This window comes from Elaeis guineensis, chromosome 1 (assembly GCF_000442705.2).
Source record: "Elaeis guineensis isolate ETL-2024a chromosome 1, EG11, whole genome shotgun sequence".
Taxonomy (NCBI): domain Eukaryota; kingdom Viridiplantae; phylum Streptophyta; class Magnoliopsida; order Arecales; family Arecaceae; genus Elaeis; species Elaeis guineensis.
This window is the reverse complement of record NC_025993.2, coordinates 45,431,056-45,455,392: the sequence shown is the minus strand read 5'-3', so window position 1 is coordinate 45,455,392 and position 24,337 is coordinate 45,431,056. Positions and strand designations below refer to the sequence as shown.

The 24,337-nt window shown below is 46.2% G+C and overlaps 1 protein-coding gene across 2 annotated transcripts; it reads left to right on the top strand.

Annotated features, from left to right (window-relative positions):
- The first annotated feature begins 7,133 nt into the window (after nucleotides 1-7,133).
- LOC105035258 (tubulin beta-1 chain) lies at nucleotides 7,134-11,562 on the top strand. 2 transcript variants are annotated; one of them, XM_010910760.4, is made up of 4 exons: nucleotides 7,134-7,269; nucleotides 8,208-8,607; nucleotides 9,328-9,597; nucleotides 10,663-11,562. In XM_010910760.4, exons 2-4 carry the CDS (start codon nucleotides 8,214-8,216, stop codon nucleotides 11,340-11,342), a joined length of 1,344 nt encoding a protein of 447 aa, XP_010909062.1. In that variant the 5' UTR covers nucleotides 7,134-7,269; nucleotides 8,208-8,213; the 3' UTR covers nucleotides 11,343-11,562. The 2 variants fall into 2 exon arrangements, with proteins under 2 accessions (XP_010909062.1, XP_010909063.1); XM_010910761.4 differs by having other exon boundaries at nucleotides 7,190-7,320.
- Nucleotides 11,563-24,337: the final 12,775 nt, after the last annotated feature.

Here is a 24,337-nt window from a genome sequence, read left to right as displayed (position 1 = left end):
CCCTACTTCTTGCAAAAGAAGCACTCCGCCTGGCTCTAGTCGGGCTTGCGTTTCTTGGTCTGATCCTGTGCAGACATCTCAGCATGCAGTTGCACCTTCTTATTCTTTTTCTTCTTGTTCTTCTTCCCTTTCTTAAAGAGTCGACGACCAGAAGAAGACCCTCCCACAATATTTACGGACTCCTTATGGAGCTAGTGGTCCTTCTCAAAGTTCTGTAGCAACCCCAACAAGTCGTGGTAGTTCACTGCAGGCTTTGTCATTCAAAAATGAGTAAGGAAGGAAAGGTAGGACTTGGGCAGAGAATTAAGGATCGCATCCTTACCGAGCTGCTCGTGCAGGGGAAAGCCCAGTTTACTTAGGCGCTCAATCATTTCGATCATATACAGTACATGATCAGTGACTGAGACTCCATCCCTCATCCGAGCATTGAAAATGGCACAACTAGTTTTATGCCTTTCAACGTCGTCAGGCACGGAGTCGTTCAATATTTGAAGCATCTCCTGTGGTTGGGCATTCTCAAACCTACGACTGAACTCATCATTCATTGCCGCCAGCATAATGCACCAAACGGTGGTGCGATCGTTGAACCACTTCTGATAAGTATCTCGGACCGTCCCTCGAGCGTTCGGAGCTAGCTCCTCAGGTGCAGGATCCGTTACTACATAAAGGATCCGTTCATGCTCAAGGATGATTTTTAATTTTTGATACCAGCTATCAAAATTAGGTCCCATGAGCTTGTCATTATCTAATAATGACCGGAGGGACAGGATAGTGGCCATAGCTGCATAAAGAAAAACTAGACCTCTATTAGTACATAAATTATAAATACTAAAGACTTGGACTTTAGTCTAAAGTTTCTCCCAGTATTTTTATGAACTAATAGCCTCAACCTCCAATTCGAGGAATTACTTTAATTCTTTAGTGGGTACTAGAATCCACACAGACTACACACGAGCCCAACTTTGGTTGGTCAACCCATGTGCATCTATGGGTAGGTTCATAACCAGTTGTTTCTCTAAACAACTTCTAGTAATTGATTTTACCCCAGAACCTAATCAGTAGGCTTTGGCCTCCACTGAAAAGATCTGGTTAGGTCCAACCATTAACATGATTTGATTTGATGAATCGGACCAATAAATGATCAGGTCCAACTTTTGGCCGACCAACCTGACCACCATCAGAAAGACTCAAACCAAATTATCATATTATGAATGATAATTCCATTAGTCAATAAGCACCATGCCTTTGGACCTCCAATGATTATTAAACTAATGGACTCATTATCACTCACTTAATGGGAGGCTATGACTTAGTTATCAATATAACTTAATCATTTTTAGGGACCTAATAATTTTTGAGGATTTTATTAAAAGATAGATGAGAAGAAAAATCCAGCCAATTTCAATCCTCCCACTGACTTCACCAAGTCAGATTAAAAAGGATTTAATTAAAGCTAGCATTAGGAGCACCTAAATCAGTCAAACTGATTTACCTAATGACATGGGTGAGCCCTAATCACCAAGTGATCAAATCAAAACCTAATTCACCAGGTTGGCCAGGTAAGTGAGATCAGTGGTGGGGATAAGCCATTAACTCGTTAGAGATCGAATCACTGCGAGTAGCTCCCGCTTAAAAACCACTGGTCAAACTTACCTTAGACACCAACCGGTTCATTAGTTTTAATTTGATCAACTTAGTAAATAGGGTTCCACCGCGTAGCCATGAATTAAGTCCATCTTGGTCTAGTTAAAGACATGGACTCATTCAACTACAACTATTGGAGTTGAGTCTAGAGTATCCTTGATCTAATCTAATTCAACTTTTGATTAGATTTGATCAATTACTCTAATTTAGTCTATTTCTTAAGCTAACCTTAGGTCTAACCCAATTATGGATCTAATCCATCTAACCCATTGACCCACAAGTTTATGCAATTGTCTTAGGTCTTAATTCACAATTCTAGATCTATTAGACAATACTTAATTCTTTTAATTAAGTATTTGGGCTGATGGGTCAGGATTTGATATTTCAAAAATAATTTTCACATATGAAAGGTTTTAATTTTTGTTCACCAAATATGTTGACTCATTTCACAAATAGATCAGCATATTTCATAAATAGCAATCCTATTGCTAATTACATAACAAAAAATAACTCAATCAAAATAAATCATGAATATTCCTTTAGATCTAATCTAACACATTCATGATAAATTTCACAATTGAATCTTTACATCTTAATTTCTTTCGTTGCTTCATCTGCATGGGATATAATTACAGTAGTACCCCTACCACCATAGGAGACCCTATCATTTGGGAGGAGAGGGCCTTTAAACCCTACTTTTCTCCTATGACCGAACGGCCATGACAATCAATCTAATTCGATTACTTGCTACTTGGATCAAGTATATCTAAATATATCAATTTTAAAATTTAAATTTTAAATTTCAAATTTTAAATTTTAAATTTTAAATTTTAAATTTCAAATAAATTTCAAATTTTAAATTTTAAATTTTTGAATTTCAAATTTTGAATTTTAAATTTTGAATTTCAAATTTAAAATTTCACCCAAATTTTAAATTTCAAATTTTAAGTTTTGAATTTCAAATTTTTTGAATTTTGAATTTTGAATTATAAATTTCAAAATTTAAATTTCAAATTTTGAATTTCAAAATTTTAAATTTTAAATTTCGAACAACTTTCAAAATTCAAAATTCAAATTTTAAATTTCAAAATTTTGAATTTTGAATTTCGAACAACTTTCAAAATTTAAATTTTAAATTTTAAATTTTAAATTTTAAATTTAAACTTTTAGATTACAACTTAATCTATGCATGCAAATATATATATCATATCTAAGAACCTTGCTCTGATACCATTTGAAGCGAAATTCAGTGCAGGGGTAAAATAGTAATTTTAAATTTTTTTCAAAATTATGATTTTACATCGAAAAAATATTAATTAATCTAATTAATTAATATAAATTTATCCTACATTAGGATCTAAATATGATATATAGCATGCATACACTTAAATTTGAAATTCAAATTCGAACAGTAAATACTTTACTGTAATGTGTTCAGAATACAATACCTTTGTGCGAGTAGTAGATTGCTGCAATCTGATCATCATTGGAAGAATCTGATCATCGCGACATAGCCACACAGTGTGTCTGGCCTCTGCGGATCATCCACACGAAGCTTCCGATCTGATCGACTCCTCACGAGTGCTAGCTCGTTGTAGAGCCCTTTTAACGGCCGATGCTGATCGAACTCCTTCGATCGATGTCTGTCGATTCTTTGGATACTCTAGATCATTAACAAATGTACTTGAGAGGATGTTGAAGATCTTTCTAAAATTTTGTGGGCTCACGACACTCATAGCTCACTTTCTCACTTTCTGAACCCCAGGCTAAAACTCTAGGGAACTCACCGGAAACCTTACACCCACTTTTCTTTCTTTTCTTTCTTTTTCTCTTGGAAGAATATGGACTTTCTTCTCACGCACAAGACTTCTCACATCCCAAAATTTTTCTCCAAAAATCTTCTTCTTGCACGCCCCACTTTTCTCCTCCTTTTATAACAACGTCAAACGTCTTATCCAAAAGAAAGGATAAAGATGAGTAATTGCACATTTGAATTCAAATCAAATTTTGAATTCAAATAGACACCAACTCATCCCTTATCCACTAAAGACGTGAGGCGTGGCTTAAATTGTGCATGGAGTGATTTCATGAGAAATTTTTTCTCATGTAATAAATGGGGCATAAAAAAAGAGATAAGATGCAAAGATTGATTGCCCATTCAAATTCAAACTTTATTTTGAATTTGAATGGCCAACCAATCATCCTTACCATTCATATGGCACATTAAAGTGGGGCATGGAGAGGGCTTAGCGTGAGAAAATAATTCATGAGAAGTTTCTTCTCATGAATTCAAATGGGTGCAATGGAAGTGAGGTGGCGCATGGAGATTGGGTCAAGGTGGTTTAATTATTTAAACCAACCTAATTGAACCAAATAAATTAGGTCCAATTAGACTAATTTAAACCCAACTTAATTAGACTTAATTAGGCTCAATAAAATCCTAATCAAATCAGGAATTGACTAAGCCCAACCCCTGATCAAATCAGGGATCAAACCATCTTGACGATTAGGTCAACTCTTAACCTAATCGGGTCAAACCCAACTGAATCCAATTCAATTGGACTTGATCCAAAAATAATTACTCAATCAAATTGAGTTAATTAGTGATCAAATCACTAATTAAACCTCTCATAAATACTGAGTCCAAATCTGATGGGCAATCAGACATCAGAATTCATCGATATGTAACTTTGATCGAAAAGTCCCAACCAGTGGGACTCTTGACCCCGATACCCATAATGTGTGGAACTCATGATCAGAGAATCCTGATTCTCGATCACTGAGTTCTAAATATGTAGGATTCTATATCAGTCATCAGATCAGATAGGAATCTCTAATGTGTGTGACCCCGCAGGTTCGAACCTAAGCCGGTAGCACAGGAACCAATTTCTGTACTAATCGAAGTGACCATCTAGCAATGGTACCCGACATCCGGATAGGTCGAAAAGTTGCAATCGCAACACTCAGAACCTACATGAATATGGTTACTGTATCATTCATCCTTTTGACCCCTGTGTTTAGGACAACTCAGGGTTAAACTGTCAACCCTGATCAGATCATCCAAATCGTGCTCAACTCAAACAGTCCTGTGACTCCTCACAAAGACTACCCTAGTCAAGATTTTGCTAAATTGAAATACGACTGTACACAGCTCCTAAACTGGAGTGGTCAATCCTATCTTGACACACGCACCGACAAGTCAAGTACTTGACTACACCCAGCAGCCTTCCATCACTGAATTAGAAATTCAGGTAGTCCAGTGCCTAAGTGCAGTGAGTTGCTTGCAAGTCACCGAGGTGGTCTCAGGTCGGAGGGACATTTATACCCATATTCCATCGGAGCAAGTCTTGACAGCAGAAATAGCTCCAGAGTTAGTCACGTTCAGTGCAGATGTACCCTTACATCTCACCTGTATGCCATACCAATATCTCCACACTCATTGGTTAAGAAAAAAATCAACCTATATGGCACACAACGACCTATGCTTGATAAACGTTGTCATCCTTGGTAACAATGTATCATTTGGTCGTGAACAGATTTAAGGACTAAACGACAAATCCTCCTTTGTCGAGTCTAAATAGTCCTAAGGACTTTACCACAACATAGGAGTTCATTAGAAGATAAAATATTTTGTGATGAAAAATACTAAAATAAGTTTTATTAATTCATAATTCATGTACAAATACACAACCGTCAACAGGCTGACGATTGGTTTTGGGACATTATTCCCAACAAGAGGGCCACTTTGATTGCCAAAGAACTCGATGTAAGACGAGTAACTAGCCATCTTACCCAAGTATAGGCCAAAGTTATTGGCCAGGATGAAAACATCAGACACAACTGAGAAATGTTTATCTATCGATCGAAGATCTAGCAAAAATTTTAGGTTAAGGAGAGTTGGGGTCGATATCCTATGATTAGAGTGGAAAGATTTAGTGGAAGAGAACCAGAAACACAACATGGCTAGTAACAAGGGTCGATTCTCTATCATTTAGAAAGTGAAAATTTTTATAAGGTTAGAGAATCCATTGTGTTCCAAATCGATATTTTTATAAGATGAGATTCGACAAACCCAACGGTCCCAGGAAGGAAAAAATGTAGACTAAAGCTTGTGAGGGTTGGTATCCTCTCAAACAATAGTTTAAAGCAAGATTATTGATATAGAAAGACTTCTTTATGATGAATTGGAAAAATTGAAGAAAAAGATGAAAGAACACCAGAATCAAAGATCAGACCTAGGATAGTAAAGCTAGAAGATTCTGATATAAGTACCTGAGGATTAACGGATGTGAGAATATTGGAAGCTTCGAGTTCTCTCTTCTGTTTTTCATATTGCTCAGCCAAAGAAAGAGATGAAAATGCCATGGGAGAAGTTTGAAGCAGAAGATATGAAAGTTAAAATGATTCAAGGCAAAAGACCAAAAAAAGACTTGTCAAGATACTGCATATCTTAGAAGCATCAAATCAACAAAAACACCATGGGAGAACATGCATAAAAGATTTATGATATTTGGGGAATAGGGAACAACATTTGTGAACAAAATCGGGCAAATAAAAATGAATGTTGGAGTTCAAATCATGAATGTATCTTATAACCCTCCTGTTCGTCAGATTTAAAGATATGGGGGATATTATTTGCACCACAAATTTATACTCACAAGTTACTTGGGGTTAATAGACCAGTGGGCGAGGACCGATAAAAGAGAATGACATGTGGAGGACACAGTAAGTGATAAATTTAAATGGCACCAAGAATCATTTTAGAGAAATGCAGTTGGTAAGAAGTGGGTAAGAAGAGTTGTAACTATATTTTAACACTTATTTAAACTGAATGTAACAATATGAAATGAGAGTATCAGAAATTAATAAAAATTTTATTTTATCTATTTATTTATCTTATTATTTTTTTTTTTTTTGAATCATATTTTTACATTCTGTCTTAAAGAGTAAATGGTAATTATATAATTCAAAATTTTTTTAAATTTTAAGATAATTTCAAATTCAATCATTCTTTTCAAATTTTAAATTTTTAATATTGATCTATCGAGTCACGTAATAGATTCGGATTAAAATATTAAAATATAAATTAAATTCAGATTGATTCAAATTCGCATCCGACTCGATCAATTGCCAGCCTAAACTAAACCCATCTTCTCATTTAAAATCAGATAGTATTTGGAGTAGAAGTTGTACGTAGCTATTATTTTTCTGATGCCTGTGCAGCATTATGCCAGTCCGATTGATCATAAATGCAACGGCTTCGGACAACCACTACCCCATGCAAAGAATTACCGCCTGGAATTTACCGTCAAACCACTGAGGGTATTTTCGTCATTTTGGTAGCTAAGGTGGGGCAGTTTCGTCATAAAGTATTCTAATAATTCAAAACCCAAAGCAACGGCTCTCGTCCTGAGAAACCGACACCGACAACCGTCCGATCTATAAATCCAACCGCTCCTAAAGCCCGATTAGAAAAGGAGGGAAAAAGATCCAGCCGTCCGATCCCGCTCCATCACCTATAAAATCCTTTAGGGCCTATTGTCTTCCCCATTTCTCATCTTCCATCGAGCCCTTCGTCTCGCGCTCGGTCCACTCCGGATCCTCCAAATCTCGCTTCTCTCCGCCGTAGTCTCCCATTCTCGTCGGCAAATTTACTGTTTTGCTGTTAATTTCCATGTAGGCTTTGATATCGATGTTGATCAGCTGAAGATTTTATAGTCCACAGAGAATTTCTCCTTATTTTTTGAGAGTTTTTACGCTCATTTTAGTGCACTTTTCGATCTGATCTTTAGGAAGCTATGTGCTTGATTTTTGTTCAATTTTTTATTGATTTCGGAAAATTCGCGTTGGATCAGTGTCTGGACTCTCAGATTTAGTCTGTGCCATAGTGGACGGAGGTTTCTTTTTCTTTGAGTTTTGTAGTGACTTGGGAAAACACACTCTGATCAGTGCTTTGGGTTTTTGATTTGATCTGCAAAATAGTCGGGAGATGTTTTCGCTGAAATTTTTTCTTCATTGTATCACAGCCCTTGACCTGATCTTTGGCAAGCTACATATTTTAATTTTTTTTTCATAATGTTGAACTCATTCTGGAGAAATTCTTGCTGATCAGCGTTCTGATTCTCTGATTTGATCTGCAGAATTGTCGGCAACGGTTTTCGTGCGAAAATTTTTCCTCATTGTACTGCTGGCTTCGATCTGATCTGTAGCAAGATATACATTTTAGTTTTCTTTAAATTTTTGAAGTCATTTTTGGAAGATTCACTCTGTTCAGTGTTCCGATTTCTTGTTTTGATCTGCAAAATAGTCGGCAGAGGTTTTTCCTACAAAATCTTTCCCTTATTGTGCTCAAATCCTCTATCTGATCTGCAGGGAGCCGTAGATCTGAGTTCTCTTCTAATTTTGAAACGATTTCTGGAGAAATTTAGTTCAGTCGGTGTACTCATTTCTCGCTTTGGTCTATAGTTGACTGTAGATCTGGGTTTTCTCTAAGTTTCTTTTGATTTTCTTGTGAAATCGGCGCTGTTCCGGGTCTAATTTCCTTTTCTGGTCTTCGATTTCAGGTCAAAATGAGAGAAATCCTCCACGTCCAGGGCGGCCAGTGCGGAAACCAGATTGGTTCCAAGTTCTGGGAAGTGGTGTGCGATGAGCACGGCATCGATCCTACAGGGAGGTACACAGGGAACTCCGATCTCCAACTGGAGCGCGTCAATGTCTACTACAACGAGGCCTCCTGCGGCAGGTTCGTCCCCAGGGCGGTGCTTATGGATCTGGAGCCCGGCACCATGGATAGCGTCCGTACGGGGCCGTACGGCCAGATCTTCCGCCCGGATAATTTCGTCTTTGGCCAGTCCGGCGCTGGGAACAACTGGGCCAAGGGGCACTACACTGAGGGCGCCGAGCTCATTGACTCGGTTCTTGATGTGGTGAGAAAAGAGGCTGAGAACTGCGACTGCCTTCAAGGTAAATTAGTGCTTCTTTGCTGGTAGTTTTTAGTAGGATCTTTTGATCCAGTCAATCCAGTACTGAGAGAATTTTTTTTTTACTTCGTTTGATTTCTCCTTCAGATCAGTTTGGCCTGATTGCACGTTTTATAAGATCTTTGTCAGTTTAGGACCGCATTCTTTCTTGTTCTTATTTATCAGTCTATAACACTGATCAAGGCTCCATAATGTTGTACCAGGATTTAGATTTCTGGTAAATTTTTGATTTTATCTGCATCATAATGTTAAATGTGAAGCTTTTTATTTTTAATATTTTTCATGATTTATGGGAGTATTTGATTAGTAACTCGTGATGATTCTTTAGTTGATTTTACTGTGGGGGGCTCTTTTGTATTTTCAGTTGAACCAGATCTTATGTAGGAGTTTTCTTAGGGGTCTGTTATTTGTTGGAATTATATATCACTAGGACTACAGGTTTATTCAATTCTTAGGTTTGATTTATGAGTAGTAATAACAGTTTAGTACTTGTTTCCTGATCTTTCAGGATTTCTTCATTCTTAAGAATTGTTGTTTTTTTCTTCCCTCGACAGCTTAACGAAAAGAAAAGCAGTGGCTTCTGTTTGCAGAACTCATGTCACACATTAACCTTAACTTTCTTGCAATGATCCTATCTGTTTTGCACTTCTGTTGTTTAAATATAGATTTCATATCTTCTTAATTATATGACATTTTATTGCAGGGTTTCAAGTTTGCCACTCACTTGGAGGAGGGACTGGATCTGGAATGGGAACACTCCTGATATCAAAGATCAGGGAGGAGTACCCTGATCGGATGATGCTCACATTCTCTGTTTTCCCATCTCCAAAGGTTTCTGACACAGTGGTTGAACCCTATAATGCTACCCTTTCTGTCCACCAGTTGGTGGAGAATGCAGATGAATGCATGGTCCTAGACAATGAGGCTCTCTACGATATCTGCTTCCGCACTCTCAAGCTGACCACTCCTAGCTGTAAGTTACTTAATAATGTGCACTTTGTTCTGCTTGGAAACGCATGCTTTTGATTTGGTATGTTTTTATGATATAAGGATATCCTATGCTTGAATTTAGATATCTCATGCAGGTTGTGTCTGATAGGATCATTATTTACAAATTTTTCTAGTTGACTCTGCCAACTAGTGTAGGTTTGCAAAAACTACAGACTGGGTTGGATTTGGGATAGCTCATCATTTTAGCAGGTGGCTATAGTTGATGGCCAAGTGACAGTTTACAAGGAGAAGCAGCATGCAATAGGTCAACGATGGTGGATGATTAGATACAGTGGTGTGGAGACTGAATTCTTGGTTCAAAAGAAAAAGTTCTGAGAAGCCAATATAATTTTTCATTACAGTATCAGAGACCGATCTGTAACGTTTTGCTAGAAAACAGAAATTATCTTCAGTGCTGCCCAATAAAGTATCAATAATATATTATCTGTCCCATAATGTCTTTAAGCTGTGCTGCCTATTTGAATGAATATCGAGGTCTTCTGAGCACCAGATGCATTTGAATATGAATTCTAGTGCATCATTTGTACTAGTATAGTGGGGGCATTGCTACTTAATACTTGTATATAAAAAAGAAAAAGGAATTCTAGATTAAAGACATCTGAGTTGATCTGTTCTCTTTGCCAGATTAAAGTTATGTATGCCCTCCTCCATAATTTAGCAGTTGTTAAAGGTCATTTGCTTTGCCGGAACAAATTCTTCTAGTTTCTATAAGATTTTGTTATATTTTGAGTTATTATAAGACTTGGGAACTTTAGCATCCTCCTCTCACTGGGTATTCATTGATCTGGTTTAATTCCACTTCAATATGTGCCTTTTAGTTCATTCTTTTTCAAAATTAGAAGTTGTTTTTGCATCTTAAGCATGTCTAAAATCTTCTCTCTGCTTGATTCTTGATACTAGATCTGAAATCCACTTTCAGTTCTTTGGATAATGTACGACTTTGCTTTGTGTGAATTTGTATAGATCACCAGCATGTGGTAGCGTTGTTCTCACTGACATGTGCATAAATTCTGTTCACTCTCATCAGTTGGAGACTTGAACCACCTCATCTCTGCGACCATGAGTGGGGTCACATGCTGCCTTCGGTTCCCTGGGCAACTGAACTCTGACCTCCGGAAGCTGGCTGTGAACCTGATTCCTTTCCCCCGCCTCCACTTCTTTATGGTGGGCTTTGCCCCCTTGACCTCTCGTGGGTCACAGCAATACCGAGCCCTGACAGTCCCCGAGCTGACCCAGCAGATGTGGGATGCCAAGAACATGATGTGCGCTGCTGACCCTCGGCACGGCCGCTACCTCACTGCATCTGCCATGTTCCGTGGAAAAATGAGCACCAAAGAAGTTGATGAGCAGATGATCAACGTGCAGAACAAGAATTCTTCCTACTTTGTGGAGTGGATCCCCAATAATGTCAAGTCCAGCGTTTGCGACATTCCACCAAAGGGCCTCTCTATGGCCTCCACCTTCATTGGTAACTCGACCTCAATCCAGGAGATGTTCAGGAGGGTGAGCGAGCAGTTCACAGCAATGTTCAGGAGGAAGGCCTTCTTGCACTGGTATACGGGGGAGGGTATGGATGAGATGGAATTCACCGAGGCCGAGAGCAACATGAATGACCTTGTGTCGGAGTATCAGCAGTATCAAGATGCTACCGCCGATGAGGAAGTTGACTACGAGGATGAGGAAGAGGAGGTACCCCAGGACATCTGAGACCAACATGAACCAAAGTAATTCTATGCTGGTTGCTTTGTTTGTGATTGTGGCAGTATTACGTTGCAAGGTAGCAGATATATCCCGTGCTAGCACACCTCGCATTCTCATGCTCGAGGATGTGTGAGGTCCGTTTCCTTTTACGTGATCATCCACTATCATGAGTTGTTATTTCTACTCTTTCGTAAGCCAACCTACCCTAGTTGTTTCTATTAGGTTACGTACTGCATCCTATTATTCTGTGGTTCAGTGAGGTCTTTCCTGGATTCCATTGTTGTGAAGATCGATCATTGGTAGCATGCTCTTCGAAGGTCGGTGTCACCTTTGTTCTCCTTTGACTCATTGTTGATCCTGCTTGTCGAACCGCCAATTATCGTGCGCGGGCTAGTATTCATGCACCAGCCCAATGCCCAAATATCTGGGAACCGTGTGGCCTGCCCGGCCCATTTAAAGCGCTGGATCTCGCCAATAGAGCCGCAGCCATGGGAGTCGGTTGAGGTGTGTGGGCAGCGTAACCATACCATAATCCTCCAATTCGAAGCTGCCATATGCACAATGAGGGACCCCTCCTCACTTGATACTAACAAGAGTTTATACCTCCAATATAGTGAAGGTGGAATAGAACAGATATGGATGCAAATTTAAGTATCTGATTAATATCTGTATTTTTATTTATTCAAGAAGAGAGTTAAGGATATGAAAAGATAATTAACCGGTTGACTTTATATAATTTTTATTTGATGGTTATAAAGTTTAACTATTTAATTTATATTTATATTTATATCCATATTTTCAATATCTAATTGGTATATATAACTATTTACAATATATATATATATATATATATATATGAAATCAAGTTGTAAGTCTTTATGCCAATTTTATAAAATATTTTAATATTATTTCAATATTTTTCTATGACCAAATTTGAGCAAGTTTACTTTGTACTTCATTTTTGCAAAAGTTACAATCCATTACTCTATATATATATATATATATATAGATATAGATTTATCACAAAATACTATATCAAATCTGTATATTTTTAGTCCTAATTTTCAATATTCTCATTCACTAATACAAAAGCTGATCTAACCCTAAATCGACCAAATTACGGCTCTCTTTTGTTCCTTTCCCGATCATTCTTCTATTCTTCCCACTCTCTATTCTACTTTGAAATGTTACCAGGCCCAACCATGGTATTTGTTGGGTATAAAAATACCCACAGCCAAAGCCCTCAGCGGAATCAACTACAGAACAGCTCCGTCCGGACTCCTATGGGAGCCGGGCTCCGCCTCCAACATCGACTACAGCACAGCTCCGCCCGGACTCCTACGGGAGTCGGGCTCCGCCTCCGACATCGACTACAGCACAGCTCCGCCCGGACTCCTACGGGAGCCGGGCTCTGCCGCCGACATCAACTACAGCACAGCTCCGCCCGGACTCCTACGGGAGCCGGGCTCCGTCTCCGACATCGACTACAGCACAGCTCCGCCCGGACTCCTACGGGAGCCGGGCTCCGCCGCCGACATCAACTACAGCACAGCTCCGCCCGGACTCCTACGGGAGCCGGGCTCCGCCGCCGACATCAACTACAGAACAGCTCCGCTCGGACTCCTACGGGAGCCGGGCTCCGCCTCCGACATCGACTACAGCACAGCTCCGTCCGGACTCCTACGGGAGCCGGGCTCCGCCGCCGACATCAACTACAGCACAGCTCCGCCCGGACTCCTACGGGAGCCGGGCTTCGCCGCCGACATCAACTACAGAACAGCTCCGCCCGGACTCCTACGGGAGCCGGGCTCCGCCTCCGACATCGACTACAGCATAGCTCCGCCCGAACTCCTACGGGAGCCGGGCTCCGCCTCCGACATCGACTACAGCACAGCTCCGCCCGAACTCCTACGGGAGCCGGGCTCCGCCGCCGACATCAGAACAGCTCCGCCCGGACTCCTACGGGAGCCGGGCTCCGCCTCCGACATCAACTACAGCACAGCTCCGCCCGGACTCCTACGGGAGCCGGGCTCCGCTCTCGGTATCAACTGCTGGTAAGCCCCGTCCGGACTCCTATGGGAGCCGGACTTCACCTTTAACTTTGATTGCAGAGGACTCCGCCCGGACTCCTACGGGAGCCGGACTCCGCCAACGACTTCAACAGCAGGTAGACTCCGCTCGGACTCCTACGGGAGCCGGACTTCGTCAACAACTTTAATTGCAGGAGGACTTCGTTCGGGCTTCTACTAGAGCCGAACTCCGTCCTCAACTTCGACGATTACAGACAGACTGCGTCCGGACTCCGTCCGGACCCCCACGGGACCCGGACTCCGCCAACGACTTCAACAGCAGGAGGACTCCGCCCGGATCCCTACGGGGGCCGAACTCCAACCGCTGCCGAGCTTCAGCCAGCAGATCGGCACTCCCAGGCCACAATCACGGCCACGATCCTGCTCCACTCACTGCGGCGGACTCCGCGCAGCTCCATTATTCTCTGACAGGCTGTATCAACGGTCATGATTCTGCTCCACTCATTGCGGCAGACCCTACGCGACTCCATTATTCTCTGACGGACTGTATCAACGGCCATGATTCTGCTCCACTCCCTACGGCGGGCGCCGCGTGACTCCACTGCCTGTAACAGATTCCACGTGGCGAGCTACGGTGATAGCCACGACTCCGCTCCACTACTCTTCGCAGTAAATTCCTCCTGACTATGGGCGGCCCACTACCTGGCGGTTACAAACGTCGCCATCGATCTATTACCTCCCCGCCTATAAAAAGAGGGACCCAGATACGTTATTCTATAAGCTCATTTCTTATCTCAAAACTCTGCAAATTTCTCCGTTCGAGCACTCCATTCTTGTTGAGGCAGAGAACTGACTTGAGCGTCGGAGGGTCTTGCCGGAGCAACCCCACCTCCGGTTTAGACTTCCTTTGCAGGTCCCGATGGCGACCGCGGCTTCTCCGACTCCAGCTTCTCCGGCGCAAGCAGATTTTCGCACCAACAGGATTGGCGCTAGAGGAAGGGGTGTGTCTTCGCAGTACCCTTGTTCTTAAAGGAGCGCTCAACGGATCTGCTTCCGGCCATCTTTTCTGACGCTCAATCCTCCTTCCCTCATCTGATGCCCTCTCACGAGGTCTCTGCACAACTACCTCCGGCTATGGTCGCCGATAAAGGGTGGCCGGATGATCGATCTCTGCCGGATTCCGTCAACGTCATCTCGGAGGAATCCCGGCGGGAGGCAATCAGTGTACCAGCTGCATCTCCCAAGTGACAAAAAGTTGAAGAACCCATAACCTTCACTGAAGTGGACACCCAGGGAGTCCAATTCCCTCATAACGACGCGGTCGTAGTTTCTTTGAACATAGCAAATTACGATGTCCGTCGCATTCTCATCGACAACGGGAGTTCGGCCGACATCTTGTTCTACAACGCCTTTTCAAGAATGGCCACTCTTGGCGGTCATCTGAGACCAATTTGCTCCCCCTTGATAGGGTTTACCGGTGACGCCGTTCCGACGGAAGGAATGATAGCTCTGACTGTGACCGCGGGTCAGTATCCAAAGCAGTCCAGAGCTTTGGTGAATTTTCTGGTGGTAAAGGCGCCATCTGCCTACAATGCAATCCTTGGCCGACCCGGCCTCAATGCCCTCAGAGCTGTTGTTTCAACCTACCATTTGAAATTGAAGTTCCCCACCAACCAGGGGATCGGCGAGGTCCGGGGAGATCAAGCCCTGGCCAGACATTGCTACAACATCGCCTTGCAAAGAAGCGATCAAGCGGACCTCTGTCCGGTCGATGGATTGGATGCTCGCGATGACCTCACTAAAGAGAGGGGCGGTCCAATCGAAGACCTAATACCAATCCCTTTGAATGATGGGAATACGGAGCATGTGGTGTTAATTGGCTCCAACCTGGGGGAGGAGGTGCGGACGCGTCTTGTGGATTTCCTCCGAAGGAATGCGGACGTTTTCGCATGGGTCCCGACGGATATGCCGGAGATCGACACAGAAGTCATGGAACATCATCTGGCGGTCGACCCTAAACATCGGCCGACGAAAGAAAAAATCCGGAGTCATGCCCCGGAGAGGCAGAAGGCGATAGCCGAGGAAGTGGATAAGCTTCTCAAGGCTGGATTTATTAAGGAAGTCAATTATCCTGAGTGGATCTCCAATGTTATTTTGGTCAAGAAAGCTAACGGCAAGTGGAGGATGTGTATCGATTTCAAAAAGCTGAATAAAGCTTGCCCAAAGGACAGCTACCCCCTTCCCAGGATCGACCAACTGGTGGACGCTACCTCAGGCCATGAGCTCCTCACTTTTATGGACGCGTTCTCCGGCTATAACCAGATTAGAATGGCATCGGAAGATGAAGAAAAGACAGCTTTTATCACTAATCGCGGCCTTTACTGCTACAGGGTCATGCCGTTCGGCCTCAAGAATGCGGGCGCAACCTATCAACGACTGGTGAACAAAATCTTCAAAGAGCAGATCGGCCGAAACATGGAGGTTTACGTGGACGATATGCTTGTGAAAAGCAGGTCTTCCAGAAATCATGTCGCCGACCTCGAGGAAACCTTCGGCGCTCTTCGAAAGTATAGAATGAAACTGAACCCGACCAAATGTGCTTTTGGGGTAACCTCAGGAAAGTTCCTGGGCTTCATGGTATCGGGGCACGGGATTGAGGCCAATCCAGAGAAAATTCGTGCCATCCAAGAGATGACCGCCCCAAGGTCGATCAAGGAGGTTCAGTGCCTCACGGGAAGGATAGCGGCTCTTAATCGCTTTGTCGCGAGGTCGGCCGAACGATGTTTGCCCTTCTTTCAAACCCTCAAGCAGCCGAAGAACTTCTGTTGGACCTCTGAATGCCAACAGGCATTCGAAGAACTAAAAGGCTACCTTAGCTCACCCCCGCTGCTGGCGAAGCCCGAACCTGGGGAGGAACTATTTTTGTACCTGGCAGTCTCTCCCACGACCCTCGCAGCTGTCCTTGTCAAAGAAGAAACGTGTTAGGTATAAAAATACCTACAGCCAAAGCCCTCAGCGGAATCAACTACAGAACAGCTCCGTCCGGACTCCTACGGGAGCCGGGCTCCGCCTCCGACATCGACTACAGCACAGCTCCGCCAGGACTCCTACGGGAGCCGGGCTCCGCCTCCGACATCGACTACAGCACAGTTCCGCCTGGACTCCTACGGGAGCCAGGCTCCGCCGCCGACATCAACTACAGCACAGCTCCGCCCGGACTCCTACGGAAGCCGGGCTCCACCACCGACATCAACTACAGAACAGCTCCGCCCGGACTCCTACGGGAGCCGGGCTCCGCCTCCGACATCGACTACAGCACAGCTTCGCCCGGACTCCTACGGGAGCCGGGCTCCGCCTCCGACATCGACTACAGCACAGCTCCGCCCGGACTCCTACGGGAGCCGGGCTCCGCCGCCGACATCAGAACAGCTCTGCCTGGACTCCTACGGGAGCCAGGCTCCGCCTCCGACATCAACTACAGCACAGCTCCGCCCGGACTCCTACGGGAGCCGGGCTCCGCTCTCGGTATCAACTGCTGGTAAGCCCCGTTCGGACTCCTACGGGAGCCGGACTTCACCTTTAACTTTGATTGCAAAGGACTCCGTCCGGACTCCTACGGGAGCCGGACTCCGCCAACGACTTCAACAGCAGGTAGACTCCGCCCGGACTCCTACGGGAGCCGAACTTCGTCAACAACTTTAATTGCAGGAGGACTTCGTCCGAGCTCCTACTAGAGCCGAACTCTGTCCTCAACTTCGACGGTTACAGACAGACTGCGTCCGGACTCCGTCCGGACCCCCACGGGACCCGGACTCCGCCAACGACTTCAACAGCAGGAGGACTCCGCCCGGATCCCTACGGGGGTCGAACTCCAACCGCTGTCGAGCTTCAGCCAGCAGATCGGCACTCCCAGGCCACAATCACGACCACGATCCTGCTCCACTCACTGCGGCGGACTCCGCGCAGCTCCATTATTCTCTGACAGGCTGTATCAACGGCCATGATTCTGCTCCACTCATTGCGGCAGACCCTACGCGACTCCATTATTCTCTGACAGGCTGTATCAACGGCCATGATTCTGCTCCACTCCCTACGGCGGGCGCCGCGTGACTCCAGTGCCTGTAACAGATTCCACGTGACGAGCTACGGCGATAGCCACGACTCCGCTCCACTACTCTTCGCAGTAAATTCCTCCTGATTGTGGGCGGCCCACTACCTGGCGGTTACAAACGTCGCCATCGATCTATTACCTCCCCCGCCTATAAAAAGGGGGACCCAGATACGTTATTCTATAAGCTCATTTCTTATCTCAAAACTCTGCAAATTTCTCCGTTCGAGCACTCCATTCTTGTTGAGGCAGAGAACTGACTTGAGCATCGGAGGGTCTTGCCGGAGCAACCCCACCTCTGGTTTAGACTTTCTTTGCAGGTCCCGGCGGCGACCGCGGCTTCCCCGACTCCAGCTTCTCCGGCGCAAGCAGATTTTCGCACCAACAGGATTGACGCTAGAGGAAGGGCTGTGTCTTCGCAGTACCCTTGTTCTTAAAGGAGCGCTCAACGGATCCGCTTTCGGCCATCTTTTTCGGTGCTCAATCCTCCTTCCCTCATCTGATGCCCTCTCACGAGGTCTCTGCACAACTACCTCCGGCTATGGTCGTCGATAAAGGGTGGCCGGATGATCGGTCTCTGCCGGATTCCGTCAACGTCATCTCGGGGAAATCCCGGCGGGAGGCAATCAGCGTACCAGCTGCATCCCCCAAGCGACAAAAAGTTGAAGAACCCATAACCTTCACTGAAGTGGACACCCAGGGAGTCCAATTCCCTCATAACGATGCGGTCGTAGTTTCCTTGAACATAGCAAATTACGACGTCCGTCGCATTCTCGTCGACAACGGGAGTTCGACCGACATCTTGTTCTACAACGCCTTTTCAAGAATGGCCACTCTTGGCGGTCATCTGAGACCAATTTGCTCCCCCTTGATAGGGTTTACCGGTGACGCCGTTCCGACGGAAGGAATGATAGCTCTGACTGTGACCGCGGGTCAGTATCCAAAGCAGTCCAGAGCTTTGGTGAATTTCCTGGTGGTAAAGGCGCCATCTGCCTACAATGCAATCCTTGGCCGACCCGACCTCAATGCCCTCAGAGCTGTTGTTTCAACCTACCATTTGAAATTGAAGTTCCCCACCAACCAGGGGATCGGCGAGGTCCGGGGAGACCAAGCCCTGGCCAGACATTGCTACAACATCGCCTTGCAAAGAAGCGATCAAGCGGACCTCTGTCCGGTCGATGGATTAGATACTCGCGATGACCTCACTGAAGAGAGGGGCGGTCCAATCGAAGACCTAATACCAATCCCTTTGAATGATGGGAATACGGAGCATGTGGTGTTAATTGGCTCCAACCTGGGGGAGGAGGTGCGGACGCGTCTTGTGGATTTCCTCTGAAGGAATGCAGACGTTTTCGCATGGGTCCCGACGGATATGCCGGGGATCGACACAGAAGTCATGGAACATCATCTGGCGGTCGACCCTAAACATCGGCCGACGAAAGAAAAAATCCGGAGTCATGCCCCGGAGAGGCAGAAGGCGATAGCCGAGGAAGTGGATAAGCTTCTCAAGGCCGAATTTATTAAGGAAGTCAATTATCCTGAGTGGATCTCCAATGTTGTTTTGGTCAAGAAAGCTAACGGCAAGTGGAGGATGTGTATCGATTTCAAAAAGCTGAATAAAGCTTGCCCAAAGGACAGCTACCCCCTTCCCAGGATCGACCAACTGGTGGACGCTACCTCAGGCCATGAGCTCCTCACTTTTATGGATGCGTTCTCCGGCTATAACCAGATTAGAATGGCATCGGAAGATGAAGAAAAGACAGCTTTTATCACTAATCGCGGTCTTTACTGCTACAGGGTCATGTCGTTCGGCCTCAAGAATGCGGACGCAACCTATCAACGACTGGTGAACAAAATCTTCAAAGAGCAGATCGGCCGAAACATGGAGGTTTATGTGGACGATATGCTTGTGAAAAGCAGGTCTTCCAGAAATCATGTCGCCGACCTCGAGGAAATCTTCGGCGCTCTTCGAAAGTATAGAATGAAACTGAACCCGACCAAATGTGCTTTTGGGGTAACCTCAGGAAAGTTCCTGGGCTTCATGGTATCGGGGCGCAGGATTGAGGCCAATCCAGAGAAAATTTGCGCCATCCAAGAGATGACCGCCCCAAGGTCGATCAAGGAGGTTCAGTGCCTCACGGGAAGGATAGCAGCTCTTAATCGCTTTGTCGCGAGGTCGGCCGAACGATGTTTGCCCTTCTTTCAAACCCTCAAGCAGTCGAAGAACTTCTGTTGGACCTCTGAATGCCAACAGGCATTCGAAGAACTAAAAGGCTACCTTAGCTCACTCCCGCTGCTGGCGAAGCCCGAACCTGGGGAGGAACTATTTTTGTACCTGGCAGTCTCTCCCATGGCCCTCGCAGCTGTCCTTGTCAAAGAAGAAACGAAAGTCCCACGATCGGTCTACTACATTAGCCGCGCGCTGAGGGACGTCGAGACCAGGTATACTAAATTAGAAAAACTGACCTACGCCTTGTTGATTGCAGCTCGGAGACTCCGACCTTACTTTCAAGGGCACACGGTGACACTACTCACCGATCAACCGATCAAGGCGGTCTTGCACCGAGTTGATACCTCCGGAAGGATGGCAAAATGGGCGATCGAGCTCACGGAATTCGATATCAACTACAGACCTAGACCGGTAATAAAGACCCAAATATTGACAGATTTCATTGTAGAGTGCACCATCCCAGAGGAGGTCGAACCTGAGCAAAGTGGAGTTGACAGCCCGAAGTCTCAACCGAACTCCCCCGACGAAGAAGCCAGTCCCTCCGATTGCTTTTGGACCCTCTTTGTGGATGGATCTTCCAGTATGGCAGGTGCGGGTGCAGGCCTGATCTTGGTCAGCCCGAAGGGAGTCGTCGCGGAGTACGCTCTGCGTTTCTAGTTCCCCGCAACAAACAATGGAGCGGAATATGAGGCTCTGATTGTCGGATTAAGGATCGCCAAAGAGCTGGGAATAGGTCAACTCCGGGTGCACAGCGATTCCCAACTTGTGGTGGGACAAGTCAGCGGGAGTTATGAAGCGCGGGAAGACAGTATGGCCAGGTACCTTGAGAAAGTGAAGGAGCTTACCCCCGCCTTTAGCAGTTTCGACATCAGGCAGATTCCAAGGTCGGAGAATACCAGAGCCGATCTTCTCTCCAAGCTGGCGACATCGGCTCCGGCCGAATTGCCCAAAGACGTCCTCTTTGAAGTTCTAAAACATCCGAGTACAGAGGAACCGCGGCCCGTAATGGAGATCGACCACGAGCCCAGCTGGGTCGACCCACTGATAACCTATCTTAGAGATGGAGTTCTCCCCCAGGACGCGAAAGAGGCCCAGAAGCTCCGAAATCAAGCCTCCCGATACATCCTTTATGAGGGCAAATTGTACAAAAGATCATACTCCTTGCCCCTCTTAAGGTGTCTCCGGCCCTCAGAAGCTGACTACGCTTTATGGGAAGTACACGAGGGAGCTTGCGGAAGCCATTTGGGTGCCAGATCTTTATCCCACAAGCTACTCCGCCAAGGGTATTACTGGCCAACAATGCATCATGATTCGATTGAATATGTCAAAAAGTATGATCGATGCCAGAGATACGCCAACATCCAGAGACAACCCGCTACCGAGCTCACACCCTTGAGTGCCCCATGGCCTTTTGCACAATGGGGGATGGACATTCTTGGCCCCTTTCCCATGGCGTCTGGGCAAAGAAAGTTCCTCCTTGTAGCGATCGACTACTTCACCAAATGGGTCGAGGTCGAACCACTAGCAAAAATCACAGAAGCAAAAGTACAAGATTTCGTTTGGAAGTCAATTGTGTGCAGGTTCGGTCTACCTAGAACCCTAATCACTGATAACGGACGGCAATTCGCGGGAGCAAGGTTCGCCGAATTCTGTGAAAATCTAAACATCTCCCACAACTTCACATCAGTAGCCCACCCTCAGGCGAACGGCGAAGCTGAGGTAACTAACAGAACCCTGTTGCAGGGGATTAAGGCAAGGCTCGAAAAAGCAAAAGGGACTTGGGCGGACGAGCTTTATCATGTGCTATGGGCGTATCGAACCACCCAGAGGTTACCTACGGGGGAGACTCCCTTTGCTTTAGCCTTTGGTACGGAAGCCGTCATCCCGATCGAGCTTAAACTCCCATCGGCACGAGTCGTTGCATTCGACGAACACCAAAATTCACAAAGTCTCAGAGCCAACCTCGACCTGCTGGAAGAAAGACGGGAGATCACTCAGGTTCGAATGGCAGCCTACAGACAAAAAGTTGCTCGATATTACAATGCCCGAGTCAAGAACAAAGCATTTAAAGCAGGAGATCTAGTGCTCCGACGAGCTGCTGTCTCGCAACCACAGGGCCAGGGGAAACTTGCCCCAAACTGGGAGGGACCTTACGAGGTCAAAGAAGTAGTCCGGTCCGAAATTTATTATCTTAAGGAGCTCGAAGGAGCCGACCTCCCACGACCGTGGAGCTCAGAAAACTTACGGATGTACTACCAGTAATTTCGTTTTAATCAAAAAATGCGTGCCCATATGTCTTGGGACAATTCAAGCAAACTGTATCAAAAATAAAAGGGCAACCTCATAAAGTCGAAGGCCCGATTCTTTTAGACCGGATGGGGGGAGAGGCCCTACAACGTCCATATGTGCCCCCACAGCCCTGTTAGGGACAGGAGGAGAACCTCGCCCTAACTTGAGCAAAGTCGAAGGCTCGGTTCTTTTAGACCGGATGGGGAGAGAGGCCCTACAACGCCCATATGTGCCCCCACAGCCCTGTTAGGGACAGGAGGAGAACCTCGCCCTAACTTGAGCAAAGTCGAAGGCCCGGTTCTTTTAGACCGGATGGGGGGAGAGGCCTTACAACGCCCACATGCGCCCCCACAGCCCTGTTAGGGACAGGAGGAGAACCTCGCCTTAACTTGAGCAAAGTTGAAGGCCCGGTTCTTTTAGACCGGATGGGGGGAGAGGCCTTACAACGCCCACATGCGCCCCCACAGTCCTGTTAGGGACAGGAGGAGAACCTCGCCCTAACTTGAGCAAAGTCGAAGGTCCGGTTCTTTTAGACCGGATGGGGGGAGAGGCCTTGCTGCGCCCTAGCACGCCCCCGCAATCAGACTGGTAACGAGAGGAGAACCTCACACCGACTTGAGCAAACGGGAAGGCCCGGACTCCTACGGGAGCCGGGTTCCGTCCACGACGTCAAAGAAAACTTCGCCCGGGCTCCTACAGGAGTCGGGTTCCGTCCACGATGCCCAAGAAAACTTCATCCGGGCTCCTACGGGAGTCGGGTTCCATCCACGACGCCCAAGAAAACTTCGCCCGGGCTCCTACGGGAGCTGGGTTCCGTCCACGATGCCCAGGAAAACTTCACCCGGACTCCTACGGGAGTCGGGCTCCATCGCCGACATCAGCTACAGGACGACCCCGCCCGAACTCCTACGGGAGCCGGGCTCCGCTGACAACAGCAACTGCCGATAAGCCTTGTCCGGACTTCTACGAAAGCCAAACTTTGCCTATGACTTTGATTGCAGGAAGACTTCGCCCTGACTCCTACGAGAGCCGGGCTACTCCAACTTCAGGAGGGCTTCTTCGTTCGGACTCCCAAGGGAGCCGAACTTAGCTCCGACTTCAGCAGAGAAAAAATCCAAGCAAAAAAAAAAAAAGGCAAACAGTGCCCGAAGGCAACGGAAGCTCGGATCCCCGAATTCAAGCCCTGGGAGGGACCTCGGGCCCGAAGGGCCCCAAGCGAACCTGCACCCATCAACGGAATGACAATTGGGTATCTTCGAACGGTGTAAGAGCCGAAAAAGAGCTCGACAAATGACGACCCCACATGAGCAGAAGAGGTCGTCGATGACCTTGGGACAACGCGAAAAGGAAAAGAAGAAGAGAAGGAAGAAAGAGGAAAGGAAAATGAAGAAGTCCGACAGACAACTATTTAATGCGAGATGCAGACGAGGTAACAAAATCTCTTTTTCATTTAACAAGAGTATACGTTACAGGACCCGGTGGGTCAGAAAAAAAAAAAAGAAGAAGAAGATACACATCATCGCAGGCCTCACAAACACGGTTCGGGAAGGATGAACCGGAGACCGCTCCGAGCTACAAACTCCTCTTCCCGTCTCTGTCCTTCTCAGTCGCGTTCTCCAATGCGTGTAACAGCTCTCGCCCCATCTCGCCTCATTCTGTCTCCGAAGTCCCAACCCTAGCGGGAAAAGGATGGGATAGATCTCCGGAGGCGGTAAGGGCAACGGCGGCAGTAGCGAAGACCTGTTTCAAGAAGAACCGGAGTCACCTTGGAAGCGGTAGCGATGCCAGAGATGTGCCTCACATCCGAATGCTCCACGACAGCCGCCACCCAAAATGCTCTGGCAAGGTCGGCATGCGCTACTTCCACCGTCCCCGCAACAAGTTTCACTGCCCCACCGTCGACGCCGACCGCCTCTGGTCCCTCGGCCCCGACGGCATCAAGAATCCAGCCATAGCTTATGACGGCAGCTCTGCCCTCTTGACCGGTATCACCCCGCCTTGCTGCTCCGAAATTCGCAGGCAGAATAACTTCACCGACAGCCCCCGTTATTAAACCCCTGTTGTTGAAGGAATTCTCCCTTGAGCCCCCTTCAAAACGACGGAGATTCTCACCGGCCATCATTCTCCTCCTCACCTTCCTCCAAGCCCTAGACATCCCCTCAAGAATGGCCTCCGGGGTAGAGGACATGGCGTAGGAACCCTCAGAGAAGAATTGGGGGGCTGAAGAAGGCAAGAACTGATGCAAGGGAAGCAAGGCTCTCAGGTGAAGGAAAGGCGCCAGAATGAAGCCATGAAAGGACTAGGGGGTTTAAATAGCCGACGGATCCTAGCGCAGTTATGGCGG

What these genes read in the sequence shown, in the direction of transcription:
- LOC105035258 (XM_010910760.4), top strand. Translation starts at nt 8,214, where the DNA reads ATGAGAGAAATCCTCCACGTCCAGGGCGGCCAGTGCGGAAACCAGATT. An exon ending in GAACTGCGACTGCCTTCAAG is followed by an intron (nt 8,608 to 9,327) that starts GTAAATTAGTGC and finishes ATTTTATTGCAG; the next exon opens with GGTTTCAAGTTTGCCACTCA. An exon ending in CAAGCTGACCACTCCTAGCT is followed by an intron (nt 9,598 to 10,662) that starts GTAAGTTACTTA and finishes CACTCTCATCAG; the next exon opens with TTGGAGACTTGAACCACCTC.